General features: G+C 48.1%; 1 protein-coding gene across 3 annotated transcripts in view; it reads left to right on the forward strand.

The window, feature by feature from the left end:
• The window catches only part of BICD2 (BICD cargo adaptor 2), a 55,499-nt gene extending 35,203 nt beyond the window's left edge, over positions 1-20,296 (forward strand). Inside the window, exons 1-8 of one of the 3 annotated variants that reach the window (XM_069575669.1) lie at positions 800-956; positions 8,887-10,171; positions 10,260-10,412; positions 12,093-12,527; positions 13,162-14,169; positions 14,417-14,568; positions 16,186-16,396; positions 18,195-20,296. In XM_069575669.1, coding sequence (XP_069431770.1) covers positions 10,061-10,171; positions 10,260-10,412; positions 12,093-12,527; positions 13,162-14,169; positions 14,417-14,568; positions 16,186-16,396; positions 18,195-18,200 — 2,076 coding nt within the window. In that variant the 5' untranslated portion in view covers positions 800-956; positions 8,887-10,060 and the 3' untranslated portion in view covers positions 18,201-20,296. Of the gene's footprint in view, positions 1-799; positions 957-8,886; positions 10,172-10,259; positions 10,413-12,092; positions 12,528-13,161; positions 14,170-14,416; positions 14,569-16,185; positions 16,577-18,194 lie in introns of those variants that run through there. The other 2 variants (XM_069575667.1, XM_069575666.1) reach the window with 2 other exon arrangements.
• Positions 20,297-26,221: the final 5,925 nt, after the last annotated feature.

Below are 26,221 nucleotides of genomic sequence, written 5' to 3' on the forward strand. Positions count from 1 at the left end.
GAAGCTGACCTGAGTTTCTCCACTGCAGCCTGGAGGCGTTCTAGGTTTGTTAGTCCTGCTGTGCAAACCTGTGGGGAGCTGGTGAGTTTTAGACCCTCCTCTTGGCTCCAGTCTGTTGGGTGGTCACGTGAAATCAAGCCACACATGTTTGAGCACCTCCCCAAGCACCGTGACTTAGCAGGGAAAGAGGGAGGAGTAGCAGAGCATTCTGGCAGAGGAGTGAGCATGCGCCCACTAGTGTATTCACAGAGGGTGAGAAGGTGCTGCGCACAGCAGCTGGAAGCACTGGGACAGGGGCTTGGGCAAGGCTGGGGGCTCATAGCCACAGCACACCAAGAGCAGCGGGAGCCAGCGAGGGGATACAGTTCAGCGTTTAAGCAGGGGAAAGTCGAGATGAGAGAGCAAAAGGTAATTGTTGTGGGATCCTATCCCACAACAGGCTGCCTTCCTTCCTGGAGGCAGGAAGACCAGTTAGGTAGACTGGTTAGTTGTGGCCAGCCTGTGTGACCTGCAGCAGGGTGGGTTGGTGCTGCGGATGGATGCACAGGGGCCGCAGCTTCTCCTCCAGTCACCATCCCTTCCATTCTCAGAGGGGAGACGAGGCCCTGGGAGGTGAGCCGAGGTATGGCTCCCCCTCGAGGGCATTTGCTTTCCTGAGCACCTCACGCAGCGCCTCCATGTGGAGGCAAGGCTGAGTCACTGCTTCCTCAGCGCAGCCTCCCACCCGGGCCCCTCAGCCCTGCCCCTGCCTGAACCAGTCTGAGCCATCTTCACTGCTGATTCCTTGCTGCTTCTCCAGGTGTGGTTCTGTCTGGGTGAGAGCACACTTGCAATACAGCTGGTTGGTGGCTCCCCAGGAGCGTACGCGCCAAGCGAGTGAAGTCACCTGTCTGGACACATCCCCTGCCCCTTGGCGGCTTTCCGGTGGGGGCAGCCACAGCACCCTCCCGTGAGAGGTGGGTCACCTGGCACGGTATTGACAGCGCTGGGGGCTCCTCTTCCACTTCACTTAGCTCTGTCCTGGTGCTCTGGGCTTTCCGTGTGTCTTCTGGGTTCATCCTCCCATGCCTGGCCCCCGCTTTCAGTGGGATAAGACCAAAACCTGCGTTCATTTCCTGTGACTGCTGTGACAGATTACCACAAACTGAGGGCTGAAGACAACAGAAAATCAAGGTGTCAGCAGGGATGGCTTCTTCAGGAGGCTGTGCAAGAGAGTCCTTCCTGTGCCTCTGCCAGCACCTGGCAGCCTCTGGCAGTCCTTGTGTTCCAGTCTTTGCCTCCATCTTCCTGTGGCCTTCTCCCTGGGTGTCTCCAACTCTCCATCTTGGAAGGACACCAGCCCTTGGGTTTGTGCTCACTCTAATCCCCTATTACCTCGTCTTGACTTGGATATATCTGCAAAGACCGTATTTCCAAGTCAGATCCCATTCACCCCTTCCAGGGCTTGTCACTTCAGCATATCTTTTGAGGGAACACAGTTAAAACCCGTAGCATTCTACCCTCTGGCCTTCAGAATTCATATATTTTCCATGTGAAATATATTCGTCTCATTCCCAGAAGTCTTAGCCCATTCCAGCATCAACTCTTTAAATCCCTTATCACATCTCAAATTCGCTAAATTAGGAAAGGCTGACAGTTTGCAATGGTCCATCCTGGGGTGAAATTCCTTCCTGTGCAAATTATGTGCTTTCAGAATACAATGTTAGGATAGGCAAAGGAGAGTTCCTCTCATTCCAGAAGGGAGAAGAGGAAAGAATAAAGGGGCTGCAGGTCCCAGAAAGTAAGAAGCTCCGCATTTCAAGGCCTGAGAGCAGTCTTTGTTGGCACCCAGGGAGCAGTGGGCCTGCTGGCCTCCCAGCCGGGTGGCTGAGGTGTAAGCCATACCCTTGGTGCTGTCTCCAGAAAAACGCTTTCTCATCTTTTTACAATAAGGACAAGCTGAGCATTTTCCAAACCTTCAAGTTTTAGTTCTGTTTTGCTTACAATTATTTCTTCGGTTTCTATCTCCTCTCCCACTTTGCTATAAGCAACAAGGAGAAACCAGGCTGTACTTCTAACATTCTGCTTCAAAATCTCCCAGGCTGTTCATCCACCTTCCTCGCTTACTAATTTCTGCTTTCCACCCAGCACTGGAATACAGCTCAGCCGGGTTTTCTGCCACATTACAGCAAGCCTTTCTGCCAGTCCTCATTCCCTCCTAAGGCCTTACTGGGAGCACCGCTAGCATTCACATCTCTCCTAGTGTTATTTCATGACAGTCCATGCATTCCCTGAGACAATGGAATACTTCTCTCCAACTCTTCTCTGACCCTCGCCAGAGTCACCTGAAACATTTACTTTTTTTTTTAACCAATAGCCTCAAGGCAGTCTGGCCTTTTCCTGTCCTGCTCCTCTAAGCTCTTCCAGCCTGTGGCCATCCCCAACTCCATGGCCACTTCCACATTTTCAGGCATTTGTTGCAGCGGTGTCTTTTTCCCGGTATTACACCAAATTTGTATATTTGGTTTTGGGGGCCACCATAGTAGATTGCCACAAGCAACAAGATTTTATTCTCTTAAATTTTCTGTATCTGAAATAAAGGTGCTGTCAGGACCGTGTTCCACGTGGAACCTCCTCCAGCTTCTGGGTGGCAGCAACCCGCAGACCCTTGTTTTGTGTCCACGTTGCTCCAGGCTCTGCCTCTGCCATCAGCTCCTCCTGTGCAGGCTCTGCAGGTGACAGGACTGGGGCATGACTCCCATGTCCACCCTGGCCTGCCTTGGGGCTGCAGGCCTTTCCTGGGGATTGGGCTGCGACCTTCTGGCTAAATGTCTTGCCCATTCCTCTGGGGAACAGTATAGACCGGCTTTGGAGCACTCCTGTGCAGGGTGGTGCTCCCTCCCTGTGGCTGAGCTCCAGCCGCACTCTGATGGGGCTTCGGCAGTGTAGAGTGCTGACTTCTCTGCAGTCCAGGTTCCCAGACCTGGCTCCAGTATAGGACCCCGCCTTGCCTCATCAGGGCCTCCCTCAGCAGCAGCTGACACCAGCTGGCAATGTGTGTGCTGTACGTGGGCAATGTTAGGGAGCCTCAGTGAGCAAAACAGAGCCTAGAGCAGCACCCAGCACAGTCAATACTCAGTAGTGGAGGAATGGATCATGCCCCTAGGGTTGCCAGAGCGGTACCAGTATGGAGACAGCGCCAGTGAAAGGTTTTTTGAGCCATGCAGAGAAACCACATGTTGTCCAGGTTCATTTCTGTGAACGTCAAGAAAAGGTAGCTTCACAGACTGAAAGCATATTGGTGGTTGCTGATTGGTGTGTGGCTTCTTTCTAGGGTAATGAAAATGTTCTAGAATAGGTAATGTGCACAACTATGAATAAACTATAATCTCTGAATTGTATACTGTCAGTGGGTGAACTTCATGGGACGTGAATCATATCTCAGTAAAAAGCAAAACTGCTTCCCCTGTGCAGTCAGACTGTGCTAGGGTGCAGTTCAGCAGAGGCTTCTGGCACAGCCTGGGCACACGAGTTCTGGGGTGCAGAGGGCTTTGACTAAGGCAGTCAAGCTGGCCCGTGGTCTTGTCTCCCTCTGTCCTTTTTCTGTCCACTTTAGGACTACTTGTTTCATTGAGGAGAGCTGTTAAAGTTTTAAGTAAAGTCCGTTTACCTTTTTCATTTACAAACAGCTCCCACTTGCTGCCCCTGTTTCACCATCTTAACTCCTGTGTTAATTCCCATACTGAGTGGGCAGTTTTTTAAAAATTGGAGCGTAATTGCTTTACAGTGCTGTGCTGGTCTCTGCTGTACAAAAACCTGAATCAGTCATAATTTTATATATATATATATATATATATCCCCTTCCTGGTGAGCCTGCCTCCCCATCCCACTCCTCTAGGTTGTCACAGAGGCCAGGCTGGGCTCCTTGTGGTGTACAGCCGCTTCCCCAGCAGTGGCCTGTTTCACACGTGCTGTTGTATGTATGCCAGTGCTGCTTTCTCAGTCTGTCTTACCCTCTACTTCCCCTGCTGTGTCCACGAGTCTGTTCTCGGCGTCTGCCTCTCCATTTCTTCTCTGTAAATAGGTTCATCATTATTATTTTTCTAGATTCCGTGTATATGTATTAATATACAATATTTGTTTTTCTCTTTCTGATTGACTTCACTCTGTGTAACAGGTTCTAGGCTCAGCTACCTCTCTACAACTTACCCAAATGTGTTCCTTTTTATGGCCAATAATATTCCATTGCATGTATATAAGCACCACCTCTTCTCTGTTCATTCATCTGTTGATGGACATCTAGGTTGTCCTGGCTGTTATAAATAGTGCTGCAGTGACCTGGCTGTTATAAATAGTGCTGCAGTGACCGTTGGGGTACATGTGTCTTTTTGAATTGTGTTTTTCTCAGAGTATATGCCCAGTAGTGGGATTGCTGGGTCATAGGGTAGTTTTATTCCTAGTTTGTTAAGGAATCTCCGCGCTGTTCTCCATAGTGGCTGTATCAGTTTCCATTCCCAGCAGTGCAGTAGGGTTCCTTTTTCTCCACATCCTCTGCAGCATTTATTGTTTGCAGTTTTTCTGCTGATGGCTATTCTGATTGGTATGAGGTGATATACATCATTATAGTTGTCATTTGCATTTCTCTAATGATGAGAGGTGTTCAACATCTTTTCATTATTGGCCATCAGCAGGGAGATCAAACCAGTCAATCTTAAAGGAAATCAGTCCTGAATAGTCATTGGAAGGACTGATGCTGAAGCTGAAGCTACAATACTTCGGCCACCTGATGTGAATAGCTAACTTAATGGGAAAGACCCTGATGCTGGGAAAAACTGATGGACAAAGAAGAAGAGGGGGCAGCAGAGGGTGAGATGGTCAGATAGCATCACTCTCAGGGATGCTGTGAAGGACAGGGGAGCCTGGTGTGCTGCAGTTCATGGGATTGCAAGAAGTCGAACACAACTTGGCAGCTGAACAACTTGGAGAATGTCTTTTTTGGAGAAATGTCTGTTTAGGTCTTCTGCCCATTTTTTTGATTGGGCTGTTTGTTTTTCTGATATTGAGCTGTATGAGTTTTGTCAGTTGCTTTTAAGTTTATTTAGGTCCTATCTGTTTACTTTTCTTTCTTGTTTCCATTACCCTAGGAGGTGGGTCAAAGAGGATCTTGCTGTGATTTATGTCAAAGATAATACTGCCTGTGTTTTCCTCTGAGAGCTTTATATTTAAGTTCTTTAATCCGTTTTGAATTTATGTTTGTGTATGGTGTTAGGAAGTGTTCTCATTTTATTCTTTTACACGTAGCTGTCCAGTTTTCCCAGCACCACTTACTGAAGAGGCTGTCTTTTCTCCATTGTATAGTCTTGCCTCTGTCGAAGATAAGTTGCCCATAAGTGCATGGGTTAATCTCTGGGCTTTCAACCTGTTCCATTGGCCTATATTTCTGTTTTCTACATATGGAAATATATTTCTGTATTTCTGTCTTCATGATTGTAGGTTTATAGTATAGTCTGCAGAGAAGGCAATGGCACCCCACTCCAGTACTCTTGCTTGGGAAATCCCATGGATGGAGGAGCCTGGTAGGCTGCAGTTCATGGGGTTGCTAAGAGTCAGACATCACTTCACTTTGACTTTTCACTTTCATGCATTGGAAAAGGAAATGGCAACCCACTCCAGTTCTTGCCTGGAGAATCCCAGGGACAGGGGAGCCTGGTGGGCTGCCGTCTGTGGGGTTGCACAGAGTCGGACACGACTGAAGCGACTTAGCAGCAGCAGCAGTATAGTCTGAGGGCAGGAAGATTGATTCATCCAGCTCCATTCTTCTTTCTCAAGATTGCTTTGGCTATTTGGGGTCTTTTGTGTTTCCATACAAATTGTGAAACTTTTTGTCCTAGTTCTGTGAAAAATACTGTTGGTAGTTTGACAGGGACTGTATTGAATCTGTATATTGCTTTGGGTAGTATAGTCGTTTTCATAGTATTGATTCTTCCAATCCAAGAACATAGTATATCTCTCCATCTGTTTGTGTGGTCTTTAATTTCTTTCATCAGTGTCTTATTGTTTTCTGCATACAGGTCTTGTGTCTCTTTGATCAGCTCTAGTAATTTTCTGGTAGCATCTTTCGGATTTTCTGTGTATGGTATCATGATCCTGTCATCTGCAAACAGGGAGAGTTTTACTTCTTTTCCAATCTGGATTCCTTTTATTTATTTTTCTTCTCTGATATGCAAAGCACAGTTCTTATGTATCAATCATTGAGTTAACGAGGACTCTTTAGAGAAACAGATCGATAGGGGTATGTGTTTTGCATGGTGCTGGGTCGGGGGTTGAGGGGCAGAGATTTATTGTAGGGAATTGGCTCACTCAGTTGTGGTGGCTGGCAGATCCAAAATCTGCAGGTTATGCCATCTGGCTGGAGACCCAGTAAAGAGCTGATGTCGCAGCTTAAGTCTGAAGGCTGTCTTTTATTTTTTTAAAGGCCTTCGACTGACTGGATCCACATTTTTACTCAGTGGGTCTTTGAATGTAAATGTTAATCTCATCTAAAAATATACCTGAATGGTGACATCTAGACTGGTGTTTGACCAAATATCTGGAGGCCAGGGCCTAGATAAGCTGACATTAAAATTAACTATAACAATCAGTTGGGTGGTAAGCAAGGGAAATGGCCAGAGTCAAGGTGTATGTAGAACTTCGTTAGGAAGCAAGTAAGTATATGTTTCCTCAGATGGCCACTCACACTGTGTTACTTTATTTATTTATTTATTTTTTGCCTCTCAGGAATTTTGCTTTGCTGACGAGCCTTGCGTTTCACCAATCAGTAATTTCAGTTCAGTTCAGTCGCTCAGTCATGTCTGACTCTTTGCGACCCCATGGACTGCAGCACGCAAGCCTTCCCTGTCCATCACCACTTCCCGGAGTTTCCTCAAACTCATGTCCATTGAGTTGGTGATGCCATCCAACCATCTCATCCTCTGTTGACCCCTTCTCCTCCTGCCTTCAATCTTTCCCAGCATCAGGGTTTTTTCCAGTGAGTCAGTTCTTTGCATCAGGTGGCCAAAGTATTGGAGTTTCAGCTTCAACATCAATCCTTCCAATGAATATTCAGGACTAATTTCCTTTAGGATGGACTGGTTGGATCTCCTTGCAGTCCAAGGGACTCTCAAGAGTCTTCTCCAACACCACAGTTCAAAAGCATCAAAAGCATCAAAAGCTCCGCTTTCTTTATAGTCGAACTCTCACATACATACATGACTACTGGAAAAACCATAGCCTTGACTAGATGGACCTCTGTTGGCAAAGTAATGTCTCTGCTTTTCAATATGCTATCTAGGTTGGTCATAACTTTTCTTCCAAGGAGTAAGCGTCTTTTAATTTCATGGCTGCAGTCACCATCTGCAGTGATTTTGGAGCCCCTAAAAATAAAGTCAGCCACTGTTTCCACTGTTTGCCCATCTATTTCCCATGAAGTGATGGGACCAGATGCCATGATCTTCGTTTTCTCAATGTTGAGTTTTAAGCCAACTTTTTCACTCTCCTCTTTCACTTTCATCAAGAAGTTCTTTAGTTCTTTGCTTTCTGCCATAAAGGTGTGTCATCTACATATCTGAAGTTATTAATCTTTCTCCTGGCAATCTTGATTCCAGCTTGTGCTTCCTCCTGCTCAGCATTTCTCGTGATGTACTCTGCATAGAAGTTAAATAAGCAGGGTGACAGTATACAGCCTTGACGTACTCCTTTTCCTATTTGGAACCAGTCTGTTGTTCCATGTCCAGTTGTAACTTGCTTCCTGACCTGCATATAGATTTCTCAAGAGGCAGATCAGGTGGTCTGGTATTCCCATCTCTTTAAGAATTTTCCACAGTTTGTGATGATCCACACAATCAAAAGCTTTGGCATAGTCAATAAAGCAGAAATAGGTGTTTTTCTGGAATTCTTTTGCTTTTTCCATGATCCAGCAGATGTTGGCAATTTGATCTCTGGTTCTTCTGCCTTTTCTAAATCCAGCTTGAACATCTGGAAGTTCACGGTTCACATACTGTTGAAGCCTGGCTTAGAGAATTTTGAGCATTATCTTACTAGCATGTGAGATGAGTGCAATTGTGTGGTAGTTTGAGCATTCTTTGGCATTGCCTTTCTTTGAGATTGGAATGAAAACTGACCTTTTCCAGTCCTGTGGCCACTGCTGAATTTTCCAAGTTTGCTGGCATATTGAGTGCAGCACTTTCACAGCATCATCTTTCAGGATTTGAAACAGCTCAGTTGGAATTCCATCACTTCCACTAGCTTTGTTCGTAGTGATGCTTGCTAAGGCCCACTTGACTTCACATTCCAGGATGACTGGCTCTAAGTGAGTGATTATACCATCGTGATTATTTGGTCATGAAGATCTTTTTTGTGTAGTTCTTCTGTGTACTCTTGCCACCTCTTAATGTTTTCTGCTTCTGTTAGGTCCATACCATTTCTGTCCTTTTGAAGCCATCTTTGCATGAAATATTCCCTTGGTATCTCTAATTTTCTTGAAATCTCTAGTCTTTCCCATTCTATTGTTTTCCTCTGTTTCTTTGCACTGATCACTGAAGGTTTTCTTATCTCTCCATGCTATTCTTTGGAACTCTGCATTCAAATGGGTATACCTTTCCTTTTCTCCTTTGCTTTTCGCTTCTCTTTTCACTGCTATTTGTAAGGCCTCCTCAGATGCCAGCGCTGCACAGCCGCTGCTACGCCTGCGCCCCATGTCATCTGTTGGGTACCTCCTTGGGTCACTTAATGAGGGGACTGCATTGATCCATTTGCTGGAGATTTTGGTAGTAAGCATTTGTGAGGAGTACTTGATATATGTAATAACTTGTTCCCCTTTTTGTTGTGTTCTTCTTTTCTTATTGGTCCTATTTCATTTTATCAATCCAGCATTGCTTTTCCATGTGTACCTGTGTGGAATCATGGAATCTTGTCTACAAAGTGTATGCATCAATGTGATCACGAGAAACCGCAGCACCAGCAGAGAGGCTGCTATGTTGGGAGAGAAGGACGGAGTGAGCTCTGGGGCCCAGTGGGTGATGGTGCTTCTAGCCAAGGGGGTGGGCATTAGATCTTTGCAGGTATGTCGGGGAGGCTGCGTAGAATGTTGGGACCAAGAATGTGGGGAGAGAGGGAGAGTTCGCCTCAGAGACGATTCTACCTCCGGGGACACCAACCCTGTCTCGAGGCAGTTTCTGTGGTTACAGCAGGTGTGGGGGCTGCAGCTAAACATCCTACAATGTATACAATGACTCCAGAATGTTGGCCAAGGGACCCAGGTCCTGGCCTTTGGCACAGAGTAGTAGCCGGTTGAGAATCCCCAACGGTCTTGATTGCACAGTTCATGCCAGGTCTGCACTTGCCTCTCCGTGCATATTTGAATCCCCCAGACAACTTGGAGGCAGGGACTTTTTAAGTAGAATTATTGAGATAGTTCATATCCCTTACAAATCACCCATTTGAAAATATGCAGTCAGTGGATTTTAGTATATTTACACATTCATGCACCATCCCAAATCAATTTTAGAATATTTCATCAGTCCAAGAAGAAACCCCATTAACAGTCACTCTCTTTCCCATCTTCCCCTTGCCCCTGCCCCGGCAACCACCGATCTGCTTTTTCAGTCTCTGTGGGTTTGCTTATTCTCAATATTTCATTTAAGTGAAGTCATAAGGTACGTGAACACTTAACACCTCTTTTACTCATGTTGTTTTCAGGGTCCATTTGTGTTAGCATGTGTAGTAACATCCAGTTGTATAAATATACCGTATATTGTTTATCTCTTCAGTTGGTGGACATTTGGGTTGTTTCTGCCTTTGGTGTTATGAATGGTGTCTGAACATTTACTCACAAGATTTTGTGTGGACACGTGTTTCCTTTCTTTGGAGTGTGTGCTGAGGCCCACTGCTGGGTCAGCTTTAACTCCGTGCTGAACTGTTGAGTATCTGCAGACTGTTTCCACAGCACTGTACCAGTACATGCTACCAGCAGCACGGGACAGAGGAACTACTTTTAACCCCATTTTACATATGAAGAAACCAAGGTCAGAGCTGCTGAGACTCTATGCCACTCACCCCATACCACACAGCTCATGGTCCCAGCTCCTTGTCAGGTGGCTACATTGGACACCACGGCAAGCCTAGGATTCCAAGTTCTGGCTGTGTGGCTACCATGGTGAGCCTGGCTGCACTGAGCTCCTTCTGCCTGAGGAGTGGTGAGACCAACTAGAGCAGGCTTCTCACATCTACCTTCTTCCTGGCAGATCAATCAGAACGTAGAGATACAACGTGGCCGCCTGCGGGATGACATCAAGGAGTACAAGTTCCGGGAGGCACGCCTGCTACAGGACTACTCGGAGTTGGAGGAGGAAAATATCAGCCTGCAGAAGCAGGTGTCTGTGCTGAGGCAGAATCAGGCAAGTATCTGGGCCGTGCAGGTGGGACAGGTAGGTTAGCTCTGGGCCGTAGCCCTGGCCTAACCCTCACTTTGCTGTCTCCATGGTCAGAAGACATTCCCTCCCTCCTTCCACACTCAGGCTGGGGGTTATATGTTCGAGGGTTTGGCAGCAGGGCCCAGCCCCTTCAAGACCAGAAAAACAAAGCCTCCAGCTGTATTGTTGGCTGGCAGTTGGACTAACCAGGGTGTTCCAGCCAGCAAAAGTGGGAGGAAGAATGGAGGTGATGAAGATGTGATACCAAAAGACCCCAGAGGCTGGGTGTCTGGCTCTATCTCATTTCAGATGCCAGCAGGAGACCAGAGATGTCCGTATGCCTTCTGGAACCCTAGAGCTATCAGTGTACCCACTCCTCCCATTGTATTGTGTTTTCTAGACTCCTTTGAACCCCATGTGGTCCTGGACCTTGGGGTGAAGCCCGGTGACCCTTGAGCAGTGTGGAGAATGTCCAGGCTGTCATATGATGTTCTCAAGTAACATAAAAATGGGTGGGACGAGAAGGAACACTTCCACCTGGGACAGGTCAGGGTCAGGAGGTCTTCTCTCCCCACCTGTGACAGGATGGGGACAGAAGGGTTGCCTCCACCTGTGAGAGGACAAGAGGGTCACTTCTACTTGGGACAGGACACCCAGGCCCTTCACGGCCTGCCCTTGTCACCTAACTGTTCAAGAACCACAGCTTCACAAGTTGGGGACTAGGGGGACCTTTATCCCAGAAATCCCCAAATTGGGGACCCGGGTATTTAACTGCAGCATAAGGAAGTGTGGGCCCGTATGTTTACGCTGGTAGCAGAACTTCTGACCCTTGGAGCCGGAGGAAGTGGATCTCCTCCCAGGAACTCGGCAGACCCTCTGTGACGCTGTGCTAATCTGTGGGTCAAGCATCCCAAGGAGTGGGAAACCAGACCATGAGTGGCACACGGTGGAGTCTGGCCTCTCCCTGGGGTTCCCCTACTCTAGTCCTCAGCCCACAGAGACCCTCATCGACCTGCCTTTGAGTGGTTTACTGCTCGTTTCTTGCACAAATATTGCAGAATAATACCAATTTTTTTTAAAGTTGCTCATAGACCCTGAGTGCCCACACCAAGCATTGGTTTCTGTCTGTTCTTTCCGTGTCTGCCTGCAAATACTGTTTCAGCATGTACAGCTTTGGGCTCCGCCTCCCCTACTTGTACCCGGGCCTCTCTCAGTCAGGGTGGTGTGTACAGTGAAGGCCCATCCCACTTCAGTGGGAGCTTTAGTTCCTTCATTTTGAAATGTGATTAGAAGTGATGGTCACATTGCACATCTAGATACATATTTTTTGTATCTTAAAAGTATTTAATCAACTCTTAGCGATAATGAAGAAGTTTTGTAGAATTTAAAGCCAATTATCCTCGGTAGCATTTTAAGTCACCTAACAAGTTGGCAGTGTGGTGTGTTCTGAATTCCAGCAGAGGGCGTCTCTGGTGCTGAGCCTGTCGTGTGCTTTTGCACTGCTCATATGTGCACACATGTCCCAGGCGCGGGCTCAGCATTTCCCGTGTGCACCTCATGCCTGCAACCCTCTGAGTATCCATGTTCTCCCAGTTGTTCAGTCACCACGATGGTGCTTCTTCCCCATCCCGCGGGGATAGAAGAGTGCCGACCTCTCTTTTACAGGTGGAGTTTGAGGGGCTCAAGCATGAGATCAAGCGTTTGGAGGAGGAGACCGAATACCTCAACAGCCAGCTGGAGGACGCCATTCGGCTCAAGGAGATCTCAGAGCGGCAGCTGGAGGAGGCTCTGGAGACTCTGAAGACAGAGCGGGAGCAGAAGAACAGCCTGCGCAAGGAGCTGTCGCACTACATGAGCATCAACGACTCGCTCTACACCAGCCACCTGCACGTCTCCTTGGATGGCCTCAAGCTTGGTGATGACGCCGAGGCCCTGGCCAATGGCTTCGAGCATGGTGGCCTGGGCAAGGTGCCGCTGGACAACAAGACCTCCACGCCCACCAAGGACGGCCTCACCCCACCCCCTCCCAGCCTCGTTTCTGACCTGCTCAGTGAGCTCAACATCTCTGAGATCCAGAAGCTTAAGCAGCAGCTAATGCAGGTGAGCAGGTGGATGGTCCCGGGACCCCACCTTGTTGGGTTTGTGCCACAGCCCTGGGCCTTGGGCCCCCGTGCGCCATCCCTACCTCCACTGCTGTCCCCGATGGTGTTGGCCAGACCTGCTGTTCAGCAGGACAGTGCTTGCCTGACACTTTGTGAATTTTTAAAATGCTATGCAGTCTTTTACTTACATTTCTTTTACATAGGTAATTCTGTATTGTTACCTAAGTGGAACTGCAGCATTATAGGTGGAAGGTGCCCAGAGAAATAGTTTTCTGGTTATGAGTTTGGGCACCACCAGAGGTTTAACACCTCTCTGAGGTCTCCACATATGGTTTCCCATGCGGTGTCCTTTAGACACGTCAGGGTTTCCTGCCCCAACAGAACAGAACCCCAGGCTCTGCATCACAGCCTCTTGGTTTGCTGCATGTCTCTAAGGAGGGACTCACTTGGCCCCACAAACAGCTGGGCAGGGGGAGGAGCCATCATGGCCCCACACATGACACCTCGACCCAGATTTATCACAGAGAGCTCAGCAGGGTGATGAATGTGGTACGGATAGGGTCTTCATGGGACTGACCAGGGGTTCTCTGAGGGCAGAGGGCTGTTGACGGTCCCTTTCTCTGCCTTTGCAGGTGGAGCGGGAGAAGGTGGGCTTGCTGGCAACACTGCAGGACACACAGAAGCAGCTGGAGCAGGCGCGAGGAGCCCTGTCCGAGCAGCACGCAGAGGTGAGCCGCCTCACAGAGAACCTGAGTGCTCTGCGACGCCTGCAGGCCAGCAAGGAGCGGCGGACCGCGCTGGACAGCGAGAAGGAGCGAGACAGCCACGAAGACGGTGACTACTACGAGGTGGACATCAACGGGCCTGAGATCTTGGCCTGCAAGTACCGTGTGGCCGTGGCAGAGGCGGGCGACCTCCGGGAGCAGCTGAAGGCCCTGCGCAGTGCACACGAGGCCAGTGAGGCCCAGCACGCCGAGGAGAAGGGCCGGCATGAGGCCGAGAGCCAGGCGCTCACTGAGAAGGTCTCCCTGTTGGAGAAAGCCAGTTGCCAGGACCGTGAGCTCCTGGCACGGCTGCAGGCAGAGCTGAAGAAGGTGAGCGATGTTGCCGGCGAGACACAAGGCAGCTTGAGCGTGGCCCAGGATGAGCTGGTGACCTTCAGCGAGGAACTGGCCAATCTCTACCACCATGTATGCATGTGCAACAATGAGACACCCACACGTGTGGTGCTAGACTACTACCGTGAGGGCCCGGCTGGCACTGGCAGCTGCAGCCCTGAGACCCGTGAGCGCCGCTCACCTGTCCTGCCCAAGGGCCCACCCCCCGCAGAGGGTAGGGCCAGGGACAGCAGCCCCTCGCCTGGCTCCTCTCTGCCCTCACCCCTGAGTGACCCACGCCGAGAGCCCATGAACATCTACAACCTGATTGCCATCATCCGTGATCAGATCAGGCACCTGCAGGCGGCCGTGGACCGCACCACAGAGCTGTCACGGCAGCGCCTGGCCTCACAGGAGCTGGGCCCAGCTGCTGACAAGGACCGGGAGGCACTCATGGAGGAGATCCTGAAGCTGAAGTCGCTGCTCAGCACCAAGCGGGAGCAGATCACCACCCTGCGCACGGTGCTCAAGGCCAATAAGCAGGTGTGCATGGTGCTCGGGTCCAGCAGTGGGTGGGTAGGTGGGTGGGGGCTTTCTCAGCCTCCCTGGCTTCCCATCTTGTCCTGTCCCAGCTCTAAGAAAAGATGGGAGAAAACCTCACCTCAGTGCTGTGGGAGGGGCTGGGTCTCGGGCCCAGGGCTGGTTGGGGCCTTGATCTGTGGTGCTCACCAAGGCAGCGGACCCCTCCTGACACCTCGTCTGCCTGTCTTTTACAACTCTGACCCCCCAGACGGCAGAGGTGGCCCTTGCCAACCTAAAGAGCAAGTACGAGAACGAGAAGGCGATGGTGACTGAGACCATGATGAAGCTGCGCAACGAGCTCAAGGCCCTCAAGGAGGACGCGGCCACCTTCTCCTCGCTGCGTGCTATGTTTGCCACCAGGTACGGCTCTCTGTTGTTGCTGCTCGGCAGCCCGGGAACCTGGCCCTGTGGGAAATTTCCATTTCTGCTATTTGTGAGAACCCAGGGGCCCAAGTTTTGTCTCCACTTGGTGTAAAATGAGGAAGTTGGAAGCAAAAGGCTATGAGGGTGGGTCCTTAGTGGCCAGGCTGGAGGCTTGAGCTTTGAAGGAGAAGCAGGAAAGTGGGCAAGCCACTGATAACAAATGAGGAGCTTGCTTTCCAGAACTTGGTGGAAAGTTCGTATATTTTAGAAGAAAGGTTCCCCTCTGAGCAGTGGTGAGGTCATAGTGCTCCCACTCTGACCCTACCAGTTGGAGTTTGTTGGGGGTGGTGGGGAGCATCTTTGTTTAGGCCAGTCCTGTGGCCAGCAACCCTGGGCAAGTGCGGAGCTGGAGGCTGCTTTGGGGCCTGGTTCTGGGTGTCTCCCTATTCAGAGAGGCTTGGTGCCATCTGCTGGCCACAGTCAGTCAAGCACCAGGGGCGTTCTCTGGAGAGGCCTGGTGTGTCCTCAGGGCTGGGGCGCTGAGACTCCTGGTTAAATAGGTTGGAACTGAGCTCAGGGTCTGCTTCACCTGTGTCAAGGTGCTGGGCACTCCCTGCATTGCAGCGATGTGGGAGGAGGGGGACAAAGCTCCCTCCTTCTGGGCAAAGTGTTTGGGAAAGATTTTAGTTAGTCCTGTAGCACATGGTATGTTGACCTTTGCTCCCATAACTTACGTTATTTAAAATTGTGACTTCTCAGATGGAGCCAAGATGGCAAACCTCTGGGCAAAGGTTGAAACTTGCTGATGGTCCTTGGCCTTGGTGGATGGGGGTGTGGGGTGTGTGTGCCCACCACCACCTCTCAGCCACTCCCTCCCTCAGGGGCAGACCAGAGTGGGCATTTCTCGCCCAGATCCTTACCCAGGTAGAGGGCCCGTGTCAGTTGGCAGATGCTCAAATGGGGCTGTTTATGGCACCCACGTGTGCTTTTCCTAGGCCCTAGTTGGCTGTTTGTCCCAGACTTACTAAGCACCTGCTGTGTGCCTGGGCTATTCCAAGAACAAACAGATTCCTGTCCTCGGGTTTATCCCCACATCCTGAGAGCCAAGTGACATCACACCCCTAACTTGCTCCCCTGGGCCAGCTGGAGGTCTTCAAGGGCACCATCCACTGCCTCCTTTAGTGAAAACTGGCTTTAGAGAATCCCTCTCGGAGAAAACCAAACCTCAGAAAGGCACATCCTCTTCATTTGTAGCTCAGTAAGCTGATGAATATTATCATAGTCTCCTCACTTGGAGCTTGGCTTCCCAGGTTGCACTGGTGGTAAAGAACCCTCCTGCCAACGCAGGAGACTTAAGAGACGCTAGTTCGATCCCTGGGTGGGAAAGATCCCCCTGGAGGAGGGCATGGCAACCCACTCCTGCATTCTTACCTGGAGAATCCCTTGGACAGAGGAGCCTGATGGGCTATAGTCCATAGGGCCGCACAGAGTTGGACACAACTGAAACTACTTAGCACGCCTGCACCTGGAGCTCTCAGCATGGGGACCATGGTCACGTGCTCTGCTGGCTCTCCCAGGTCCTTCAGCCACGCTCTGTCTCTTGCCTCCCCACAGATGTGACGAATACATCACACAGTTGGATGAGATGCAGCGGCAGCTAGCAGCTGCCGAGGATGAGAAGAAGACACTCAACTCACTGCTGCGCATGGCCATCCAGCAGAAGCTGGCACTGACCCAGCGGCTGGAGCTGCTCGAGCTGGACCACGAGCAGACCCGGAGGGGCCGCGCCAAGGCCACCTCCAAGGCCAAGCCTGGCCCCCCGAGTGTAAGTCATACCTGCGCCTGTGCTAGTGACAGGGCTGAGGGTGCTGGGCTTGCTGCCCAGGTGCTCTGTGGCGAGAAGTATAACATTTACTGCGATTAGGGCCGCAAGGTCACACGCTGCAGCTAACCTGCCGCACGTCACCTGTCGCTTCACCTCAACTAACCTGGCAGCAGCGGGACTGTGGTGCTAGGCTGGTCTTAACCGTGACTAATGCACAGAGGGAAGAATTTAGCAGAGGCAGCCTGCCACTCCACCTGGACGCTGCAAGCTTTGTGTCATCCCTCGGGACCACCCTTCACAGCAGCTGCTCTCTTGGTTGGGTGGTCAAGGTGGGGTTGGAGCCACACGTCCTTGCAAGAATGTGGCTCTTCAGGGCCCAGTTGCTGTTGGCTCCCACTGGGAGGGGCAGAACTTGCATTGAAACTTGCATGTTCCCTGCATGTGTCTAATGCAGTTATACTGTCCCAGCATCCAGAAACCAGTGTTAAAGGTTCCAGCCTGAGTCCCAGGTGCAGTCGTAGAAGACACTCTGCACTTGGCAGATTATGAAGTTAGTGCAGCATCTCGTTGCAGTTTATATTTGGGACAGAGTTACAGAATTCCTTCCCCTAAACAGAGGAAAGAGCAGCCCCACATTCTCCAGCCAAGGGACCAGTCATGCCCAAGAGGCACAGGCATGCCTAGCCACATCCCAGACCAGAGCTCAGCAGTCTCAGCTTCTCTCTCTGAGATTTGTATGCTTGTCTGGTGGCCTGCAAGGTGACAAATTGGTGGGCCAAAGGCTTGGGTTTTTTCCAATAAGAAAAACTTCCCAAGTGCCTGGCTAGACTTCTGTCCTCACAGGAAGCCCATCTTTTTGAACTTAACGGTGTCCCCAGCTTTCAAGTGGATTTTTTCACCCTCTGCCCATTATCAGGCCTTCCTCCCACAGGGCTTCAGACTCCAAGAAACAGGGCTATGGAAACCCCTAAGCTGAGTCTGAGTCACCAGCAGACCAGGCTGAACAGCTATAGCTGAAGCCCTGCCTGGTGTGGGAAAGGAGCTTTGTGTGGAGACAGGGCAAGTTTCAGGATTCACAGTAGGAGGAATATGGTTCTTGATCGTCAGTGCAGTTGCCGGGGTGGTAACAGACCAGAAAGGCAGTCATAGGACTTCCCCCGTTCTCAGGAGCTGCATCCACATCAGAGCTTTGGCAGCTGGATTTCTCTCAGTGTTTCTCTCCCTGTCATCCATGGGGCCACCAGCCATGAGGCTGCAGACCATGAATAGCTCCTTGCTTTTCTCTCTGTGGCCAGGAGGGGGAGTTTGCATTTCCCCTGCACACTTCTGTCTGCCCCATTCCGCTCTTTCCCTTAGGGCCCAGGCATGTCTCAGTTCCCACCAGATGCCAGTATTTGTTTTCCAAACTGCCGGATTGAAGATACACAGGATAGACCACACCTGTCCCTTCTGCGTGCCTGTCTTTAGCTCCAGGCTGCTTTGCAGAGGGGATGTCAGGTCTTGATGCTTCTCCCACTTGAGAAGATGTCAGGCCCTCTGCCCTCTGCAAGCTGGACTCCCAGGGGCATGACTGCCTGCTGGCCCCGCATACTGCTTCTGCCTTCTCGCCGAATCTGGCACACAGCTTCTCCATACTTGTAAACGGTTTTCATGAGGCACTCGGGGACAGCAGCCCCCCTAACACATGCAGGTCTTCTCTGCTGCCAACTAACACACCCATGCCCTCACAGCTCAGTGAGAGCTTAGTTGTCTGACAGGTGACCAGTTCTAACGCTGTCTTGTTTTCTCCCATTTTCAGCTGTAGAGTAGCTGCTGGGAGGACTCGGCCGCCGGCCCTGTCACACTGCAGCCCCCTCCCTTCCTCTCCCATGGGCCCACGCAGAGGAAGGAAGGGCAGCCTAAAAGTCCACTTAGAAACGTTTTTGGATATGCCACTGCAATTCTTTTCAAAATAGCATTCCCCATGTTTTTAATGGCAGAGGAAATAAAAGCTTTAATGTTGAGAATACCGCCAGCTGCTGCTTGGAAAGGCCTTTGTACAGGCGCTGAAGAACCTGCTTGGACAGCGACCACCAGGCTTGCTTAGGAACCCTCTAGAAACACTCACCACTGGGGTCTCCCTATTACAGATACTCCTTTTTTACCCAATCAATCTGTGCACTTTTGATATTTTGATATTATATTTGCTTCCTTAACCCCTGGCATAGAGATGGTCTCAGGTGCCGTAGTCTGTCTTGTGGTCCTGTAGCTCCCAACAGTGTGTTGGTCTGATATCAGCACATGGCACAGATGTGTCCTAGCGTGTAGCTCTAGACTGTTTAGGTGAAGGCTTCAACCCGGGAAGGAGCCCGGCTAAATGTATCCACACTGTGGTTCGGCAGCCTTTTAGATTATACGGCATTGTGGTTCATGTTTGAAATTACAGATTTTAAATGCCATGTTCATTAAGAAATCCAGGGTATTCCGATTCTGGGGTTTTTCATATTGTATTATTATTATTCTTAGGAATAGTTCAGTGTAACAAGAAGAAAACTTGACCTTTGCTCTGGTTAAACAGTAAAAGGCACTTGAAAACAAAAAGATAAATTATTGAATGAGTAGTATTACCTACAGATTCCAGAATTTTCTGGGTTTTAGGACATTGTGAAGCATGACTGATTAACAGAATTTTATACAACTGTACCAGTGAAATTCCAAATTGGAATTGTTTTGTTACTCTGGTTGTTGTGCCAAATTGTGGTACACTTAGAAAATCCTACAGTCTTCGATTTTTAGGGTGTTCTATTACAGCGCCTTTTCGTTAGTAATCATTGCCAGTAGTGCCTTCATCAGTTGAGGGAGGTGGCCCAGCGTAGTCTATTCTCTAAAACAGACAGTAAAGAGCTATTCGGAAATGTTGAAGGCTGGTATGGACCAGTTGGTGTGAATAGGCACACACCTTTGAACCTAAATCTGGGCATCTTCATTGAGGGAAAGAAAACAGCAATTGTGCAAAATTCTGTTAGTCAGTGATTCTTTACTGTGCAGATCCTTGCAAATTCAGGGGCTGAAAAAACGAAAGTGAATACAAACCTTGAGTGTGCTTTGGGAACCAAATGGACTTTATGGGACAAGCTAAGCAAGCTATGTGAACAACACGCCACGTTTGTGAAGAGTGGGGTAGGTGGCAGGGGAGCCGGCACTGTCGGCCCCATGCATTGGGGTGAGGGTTAGCCATAGTATTCTTTGCAAATGTGAGAAAGAGACATATATTCTCTTGCTTGGTGTAACTAATCACTGTTAATTTCAGGAAACAGAAGTCACTGAAGCTCCTTAGCAAACCAGATTTTTGTCCTGTCCTGATTTGCTAAGTGAGGTTGTGCAAATGGTCAAATTGGTACTAGAGGAGGAGGAATGAGAAAAAGTGTCTTCTCCAAAATACAGGACAAATTATAATAATATAAGTAGCAAGAATGAAAGAATTCTGTTTCCTGGAATAAGCATTTTTATTCCTAGTTGTAGGGACCCCTATTTTTACCTTCTCTTACAGTGTTGATTCATAAGAAATAATGTTACATTTACAAAAACTTCATCTGTATGGGGTATTTATTTGCAATGATGTCTGAGTACTGTATTTTTCTGTGCATTACCTTAGTGTCAGAATGTTGTCTTTATTTTAAGATCATATGCATGTTCTCCTGCCAAGGATCTTTTACACAGACCCAAACGAACAAAAATGCCTTCAGATTTTGAGAAAATGAGGCACTGCATGGAAAAGGAATAGGAAGGGGAAGTCAGTCACCAGTTGGGACACAGACATATGGCACAAGTGTCTGTAAAGCCAGTGCATATAGGAACAGTGGGCCTGGGTAAAGGGTCATTTTGGCAGGACCAATAAATAAAAAATAATAAAAAGACAAAGCAGAAGACTTGTTCTTTGTGGCTGCTCTGACCCCTGCTCCAGATGACTGTGCATGCAGCAGTGCGCTGTAATTCTAGCACCTAAAACAAGAAAACTAGGGCCGGCAGTAGCCCTGGTGGTGGGAACTGGAGGCACCCGGAGACCCATCTCAGGAGGCGTGGGAGGGAGGGAAGACATGGCTTGCCTCTTGTGATGGGCCTCACGTGCTGTGAGTACCCAGCAGTGTGGCAGTGAGAGCACATTGCCTTTGTACTGTCCTGATCAGGAAGCAAAGAGATTTACATGACAGCGGGGTCCTCTGCCGTCCAAACTCTTGGTCTTTGTACCCCAGGAATGAATGGGTACAGGCAGCAGAGGTTACTTGTTTGTCAACACAAGTTGACACAACACAACGTTTGTCACCACGTTCATCTGCAGGAATGTGTTCAAGGTACACTGAGCCCGTCCCAGCGGTTGCTTGTGACTGTGAGCAGGGTACAAATCATGTCTGAAGACACAGAAAGTCTTAGGACACTTTGCCGCCTCTCCAGTCTTAGTCAGACCTAAGTGATTTCACCCAAACTTCAGGGTTTCCCCCTGGGAAGCTGTCTGAAGTCAGGGTCCTGCTGCCCTGGCATCTCCCCATGACCCCACCCTCCACCTGAAGTCTCCCTTGGCCTCATGGTCACTGAGAGGCCCCTCCCTTTGACAGTCCCCATCCATTCTACTTGGGTAGTGTGAACCCATGTTCAGTTTGAAACTTTCTTTCAAAAGAGACTTGTTTTTCTAACTCAGTAGCTAGAAGAAATCGTTCCCTCCTGGCCTGTCATCCCAACAGGCCTCTGGAAGAGGTTGGGAAGAAAGCCTGCCGCAGATCTGGAGGAGGGGGTATTGACCCTGGGCCAAGCAGAGCAAGTCCTTCCACTTGGCACTTGGTCCAGTCTTGCTTGTTGGGGTGTTTCATTTGCACAAGTGCAGATGCTGAGGTCTTCCCTACCCCTCAGTGTGCTTCGGGTCCTTGCACGTGTGCTTCTTCATTTCACAGGTGGAGTGGCAGCCTCCTGAGTGGGTCCCGCGGAGCCTGTGGGAGAGGTCAGTTGGAGCTGAAAGGCTTCCCATTTGGTTGTGTTTTCCACGAGGGAATGTCCCTGTTGCCGCCACCTCCTCCGGCTCCCTACCATGGTTTTCACCCTCAAACCCAGCATGTTACCAGAGCTGTAAACAACAGCACCAGCTTTGAGACCTTGCCTCCTATGTTTGGGAGCCTCCTGGGAAAACAGAGATGCCTCCATTCTGACATCTCTTGGTGTGAAGTTTTGACAGGGACCAGGTGCCATCAGGTTTGCCTCTGTGCTTACCTTTCAGTTGTGTTCAAACAGCAGAGCTGGAAGAGCTGTGTGTTACCATTTTGTGGGAAAGTAAACTGGCTCTTGTGAATTCACCTCAGTCATCCATGAACTGGATCCTTTATAAGCTCAGGTCCCTGGAGTGGAGCCCCCCCTTTCCCTGAAACGTATACAGAGCTCCTCCTTCTAGGTGAAAGGCAATGCCATGGGACCTTATCCACAGAAAAGGCTCCCTGCATGGACTCTGTGAGCACACCACCTCATGGGCCTCCGTGAGAACAGTAGGAATCACTGATCTCACACACACACACACCAGGGTTCCGTTTGTTCATCTCACTCTTAAGGAATCAAGTTTGTTTTATTTACCCTAAAGTGTTTGTGAAGTACAGTATACATACAGAAGAGTGAAGCAAGTGTCCATTGGCTGCGTATTTCCAAAATGGACACACTGTGCAGCCACTGTCCAGATGAGAAACAAATGCAGGCAGGCAGTCTCCCAAAGCCCTCCTGCTTTCTGCTCCCACTCCCAGGGATAACTTCCTGAGTATGTCAGTGCAGGTCACTTGTGCCTTTTTCTGTACTTTACATAAATGAAATTGAAAGCATTAGTCACTCAGTTGTGTTTGACTCTTTGCTACCCCGTGGACTGTAGCCCACCAGGCTCCTCAGTCCATGGAACTCTCCATGTGAGAATACTGGAGTGGGTAGCAATTCTCTTCTCCAGGGGATCTTCCTGACCCAGGGATTGAGCCTGGGTCTCCTGCATTGCAGGGAGATTCTTTACCATCTGAGCCACCAGGGAAGCCCACTTTATATAAATGGAAGCATACGATAGAGACCCAGACCTATAATATACTTGCTTACCAAACTGCATTGATTTCTCCCATCATCATCAAAGATATAAAATCAGTTGAATGTAAAATAATGGGAAAAGGGTCTTCCCTGGTTGTCCAGTGGCTAAGAATTTGCCTTCCAACCCAGGGGACATGGGTTCAACCCCTGATTGGAGAACTAAGATCCCACATGCTGAGGTGCAATTAAGTGTGTGTGCTGCAACTACTGAGCACATGCATCAACTAGAGAGAAGCTTGTGTGCCACTGTGAAGATCCTGCATGTCACAATTAAGACCCAACACAGCCAAATTAGATAAATATTTGTTTATTTAAAATAATGGGAAAATACAAACTAGCTGTAAAAGAAGAGGAGTGACTCTACCAATATCAGACCAAATAGACTAATTAAGACAAATTATTACAGGAGACAAAGAAGAACATGTAATGATCAAAGAGTCAACTTAAGACTTCCTTTGTGGCACACAATCTTAAGGGCCAGCATTACCCTGATAGTAAAGCCGAACAAGGACACTATAAAAGAAAATTAAAAGCCAATACCCGTGATAAAGATAGATGCAAAAATTCTCAACAGAATGCTAGCAAACCAAATTCAAGGGTGCATTAAAAGTTCATCAAGTTCAATTGGGATTTATCCCTGGAAAGTAAGAACCGTTCAACTTACATAATCAGTAAATGTGGTATACCACATTAACAGGATGAAGGTAAAGAACACACGATCATCTCAGTTGAGGCAGAAAAAGCTTTTTGACAAAATTCAACATCCTTTCACAATAAAAACAGCCAATCTGGAACACAAGGGAACTACCTCATCATAATAAAAAGACGTGAAATCCACAGCAAATATCATACGCAGTGGTGTAAGACTTGAAAGCTTTCCCTCTAAGAGCAGGAACAAGGCAAGGAAGCCTGCTTTCACCACTTTTATGCAACAGAATTGGAAGTTCCAGCAGAAGAAAAGTCATCCAAATTGGAAAGGATAAAGTAAAGTTTTCTCTGCAGATCTCATATGTAAAACTCTGAAATTTTTCACAGAAAATACTGTTATAGTTAATAAATTCAGCAAAATAGAAGGATACAAAGTCAATACACAAAAATCAGTTTTGTTTCCATACACTAACAATGAATAGTATGAAAAGGAAATTGAGAAAGAAATCCCATTTACAGTAGCATCAAAAATAATAAATATTGGACTTCCCTGGTGGTCCAGTGGTTAAGAATCTGCCTGGTAATGCAGGAGACACAGGTTCGATCCCTGGTCTCTGGGGAGATTCCACATGCCATGGGGGCAACTAAGCCTGTGAGCCACAATTACTGAGCCCGTGCTCTGCAATAAGAAACCACCACAATGAGAAGCCCACACACCACATCTAGAGCATATACCTCACTTGCCACAACTAGAGAAGACCAACATGCAGCCATGAAGCCCCAGCACACCCCGCAAAACAGCAAAATTACAAAAATAAATGCCCACAAGTAAACTTAACCAAGGAGGCAAAAGACCTGCACACTAAAAACTATAAATCACCGATGAAAGAAATTGAAGAAGTCACAAATAACTGGAAAGAAAATCCTGTTTTATGATTGCAATAATTATTCTTAAAGTATCCATACTACTCACAGCAGACCATAGGTTCAGTGAAATCTCTTATTAAAGTTCGTCCATTTTTCACACACATACACACGTGCACACACAAAATCTGAAATTTGTATTGAACCACAATAAACCCTGTGTACCCAAAGAATTTTTGAGAAAGAAAAAGCTGGAGGACTAACACTTCCTGATTTCAAACTACGTCACAAAGATAAAATGACATGATACTAGGACTTCTCTGGTGATCCAGTGGTTAAGACTGCACACTTCCACTGTGAGGGATGCGGGTTTGATCCCTGGTTGGAGAACTAAGATGCCACATGCTGTGCAGCATGGCAAGAGAAGAAACAAAAAATCAATATGCTGCTGTCATAAAAACACACTGATCAATGGAACTCTGTTTCATTAGAAAATCCACAGTGCCAAAAAGATATGGCACTGAAAGATGAATTCCCTAGCTTGGTAAGTGCCCGATATGATCCTGAAGAAGAGTGGACAAATAGCTCCAGAAAGAATGAAGAGGCTGAGCAAAAGTGAAAAAAAATGCCCAGTTGTGGATGTGACTGGTGATGGAAGTAAAGTCCGATGCTGTAAATAACAGAATTGCATAGGAACCTGGAATGTTAGGTCCATGAATCAAGGTAAATTGGAAGTGGTTACACAGGAGATGGCCACAGTGAACATCAACATTTTAGGAATCAGTGAACTAAAATGGACTGGAATGGGTGAATTTAATTCAGATGACCATTATATCTACTACTGTAGGCAAGAATCCCTTAGAAGAAATGGAATAGCCCTCACAGTCAACAGAAGAGTCTGAAATGCAGTACTTGGGTGCAGTCTCAAAAATGACAGATTGATCTCTCTTTCCAAGGCAAATCATTCAGTATCACAGTCATCCAACCACTATGCCCAACCACTAATGTAGAATAAGCTGAAGTTGAACGGTTCTGTGAGGACCTACAAGACTTAGAACTAACACCAAGAAAAGGTGTCCTTTTTATCATAGGGGACTGTAATGCAAAAGGAGGAAGTCAAGAAACACCTGGAGTAACAGGCAAGTTTGGCCTTGGAGTATGAAATGAAGCAGGGCAAAGGCTAACAGTTTTGTCAAGAGAATGCACCAGTCATAGCAAACACCCTCTTCTAAGGACACGGACATCACCAGATGGTCAACACCGAAATCAGATTGATTATATTCTTTGCAGCCAAAGATGGAGAAGCTCTATACAGTCAGCAAAAACAAGACCAGGAGCTGACTGTGGCTCAGATCATGAACTCCTTATTGTCAAATTCAGACTTAAAGTGAAGAAAGTAGGGAAAACCTCTAAACCATTCAGGTATGACCTAAATAAAATCCCTTATGACTATACAGTGGAAGTTATAAATACATTCAAGGGATTAAATTTGATAGAATGCCTGAAGAACTATGGATGGAGGTTTGTAACATTGTACAGGATGTGGTCAAAGCCATCTCCAAGAAAAAGAAATGCAAAATAGAAAATGGTTGTCTGAGGAGGCCTTAGAAATAGATGAGCAAATAAGAGAATCAAAAGGCAAAGGAGAAAAGGAAGAATATATCCATCTGAATACAGAGTTCCAAAGAACAGCAAGGAGAGATACAAAAGCCTTCCTAAGTTCCTCAGTGATCAATGCAAAGAAATAGAGGGAAACAACAGAATGGGAAAGACTAGAGATCTCTTCAAGAAAGTCAGAGATACCAAGGGAACATTTCATGGAAAGATGGGCACAATAAAGGACAGAAATGGCATGGACCTAACAGAAGCAGAAGATATTAAGGTGGCAAGAACACAGAAGAACTATACAAAAAAGATCTTAATGACCCAGATAAACACATGGTGTGATCACTCACCTAGACCAGACATCCTGGAATCTGAAGTCAAGTGGGCCTCAGGAAACATCACTACAAATAAAGCTAGTGGAGGTGATGGAATTCCAGCTGAGCTATTTAAAGTCCTAAAAGATGATGCTGTTGAAGTGTTACACTCAGTATGCTAGCAAATTCGGAAAACTCAGCAGTGGATTGATACTTTCGAAAGAATTGATGCTTTCAAAATGTGGTGTTGGAGAAGACTCTTGAGAGTCCCTTGGACTGCAAGGAGATCAAACCAGTCAATTGTAAAGGAAATTAG

This window comes from Ovis canadensis, chromosome 2 (assembly GCF_042477335.2).
Source record: "Ovis canadensis isolate MfBH-ARS-UI-01 breed Bighorn chromosome 2, ARS-UI_OviCan_v2, whole genome shotgun sequence".
In the NCBI taxonomy this organism is placed as follows: Eukaryota; Metazoa; Chordata; class Mammalia; order Artiodactyla; family Bovidae; genus Ovis; species Ovis canadensis.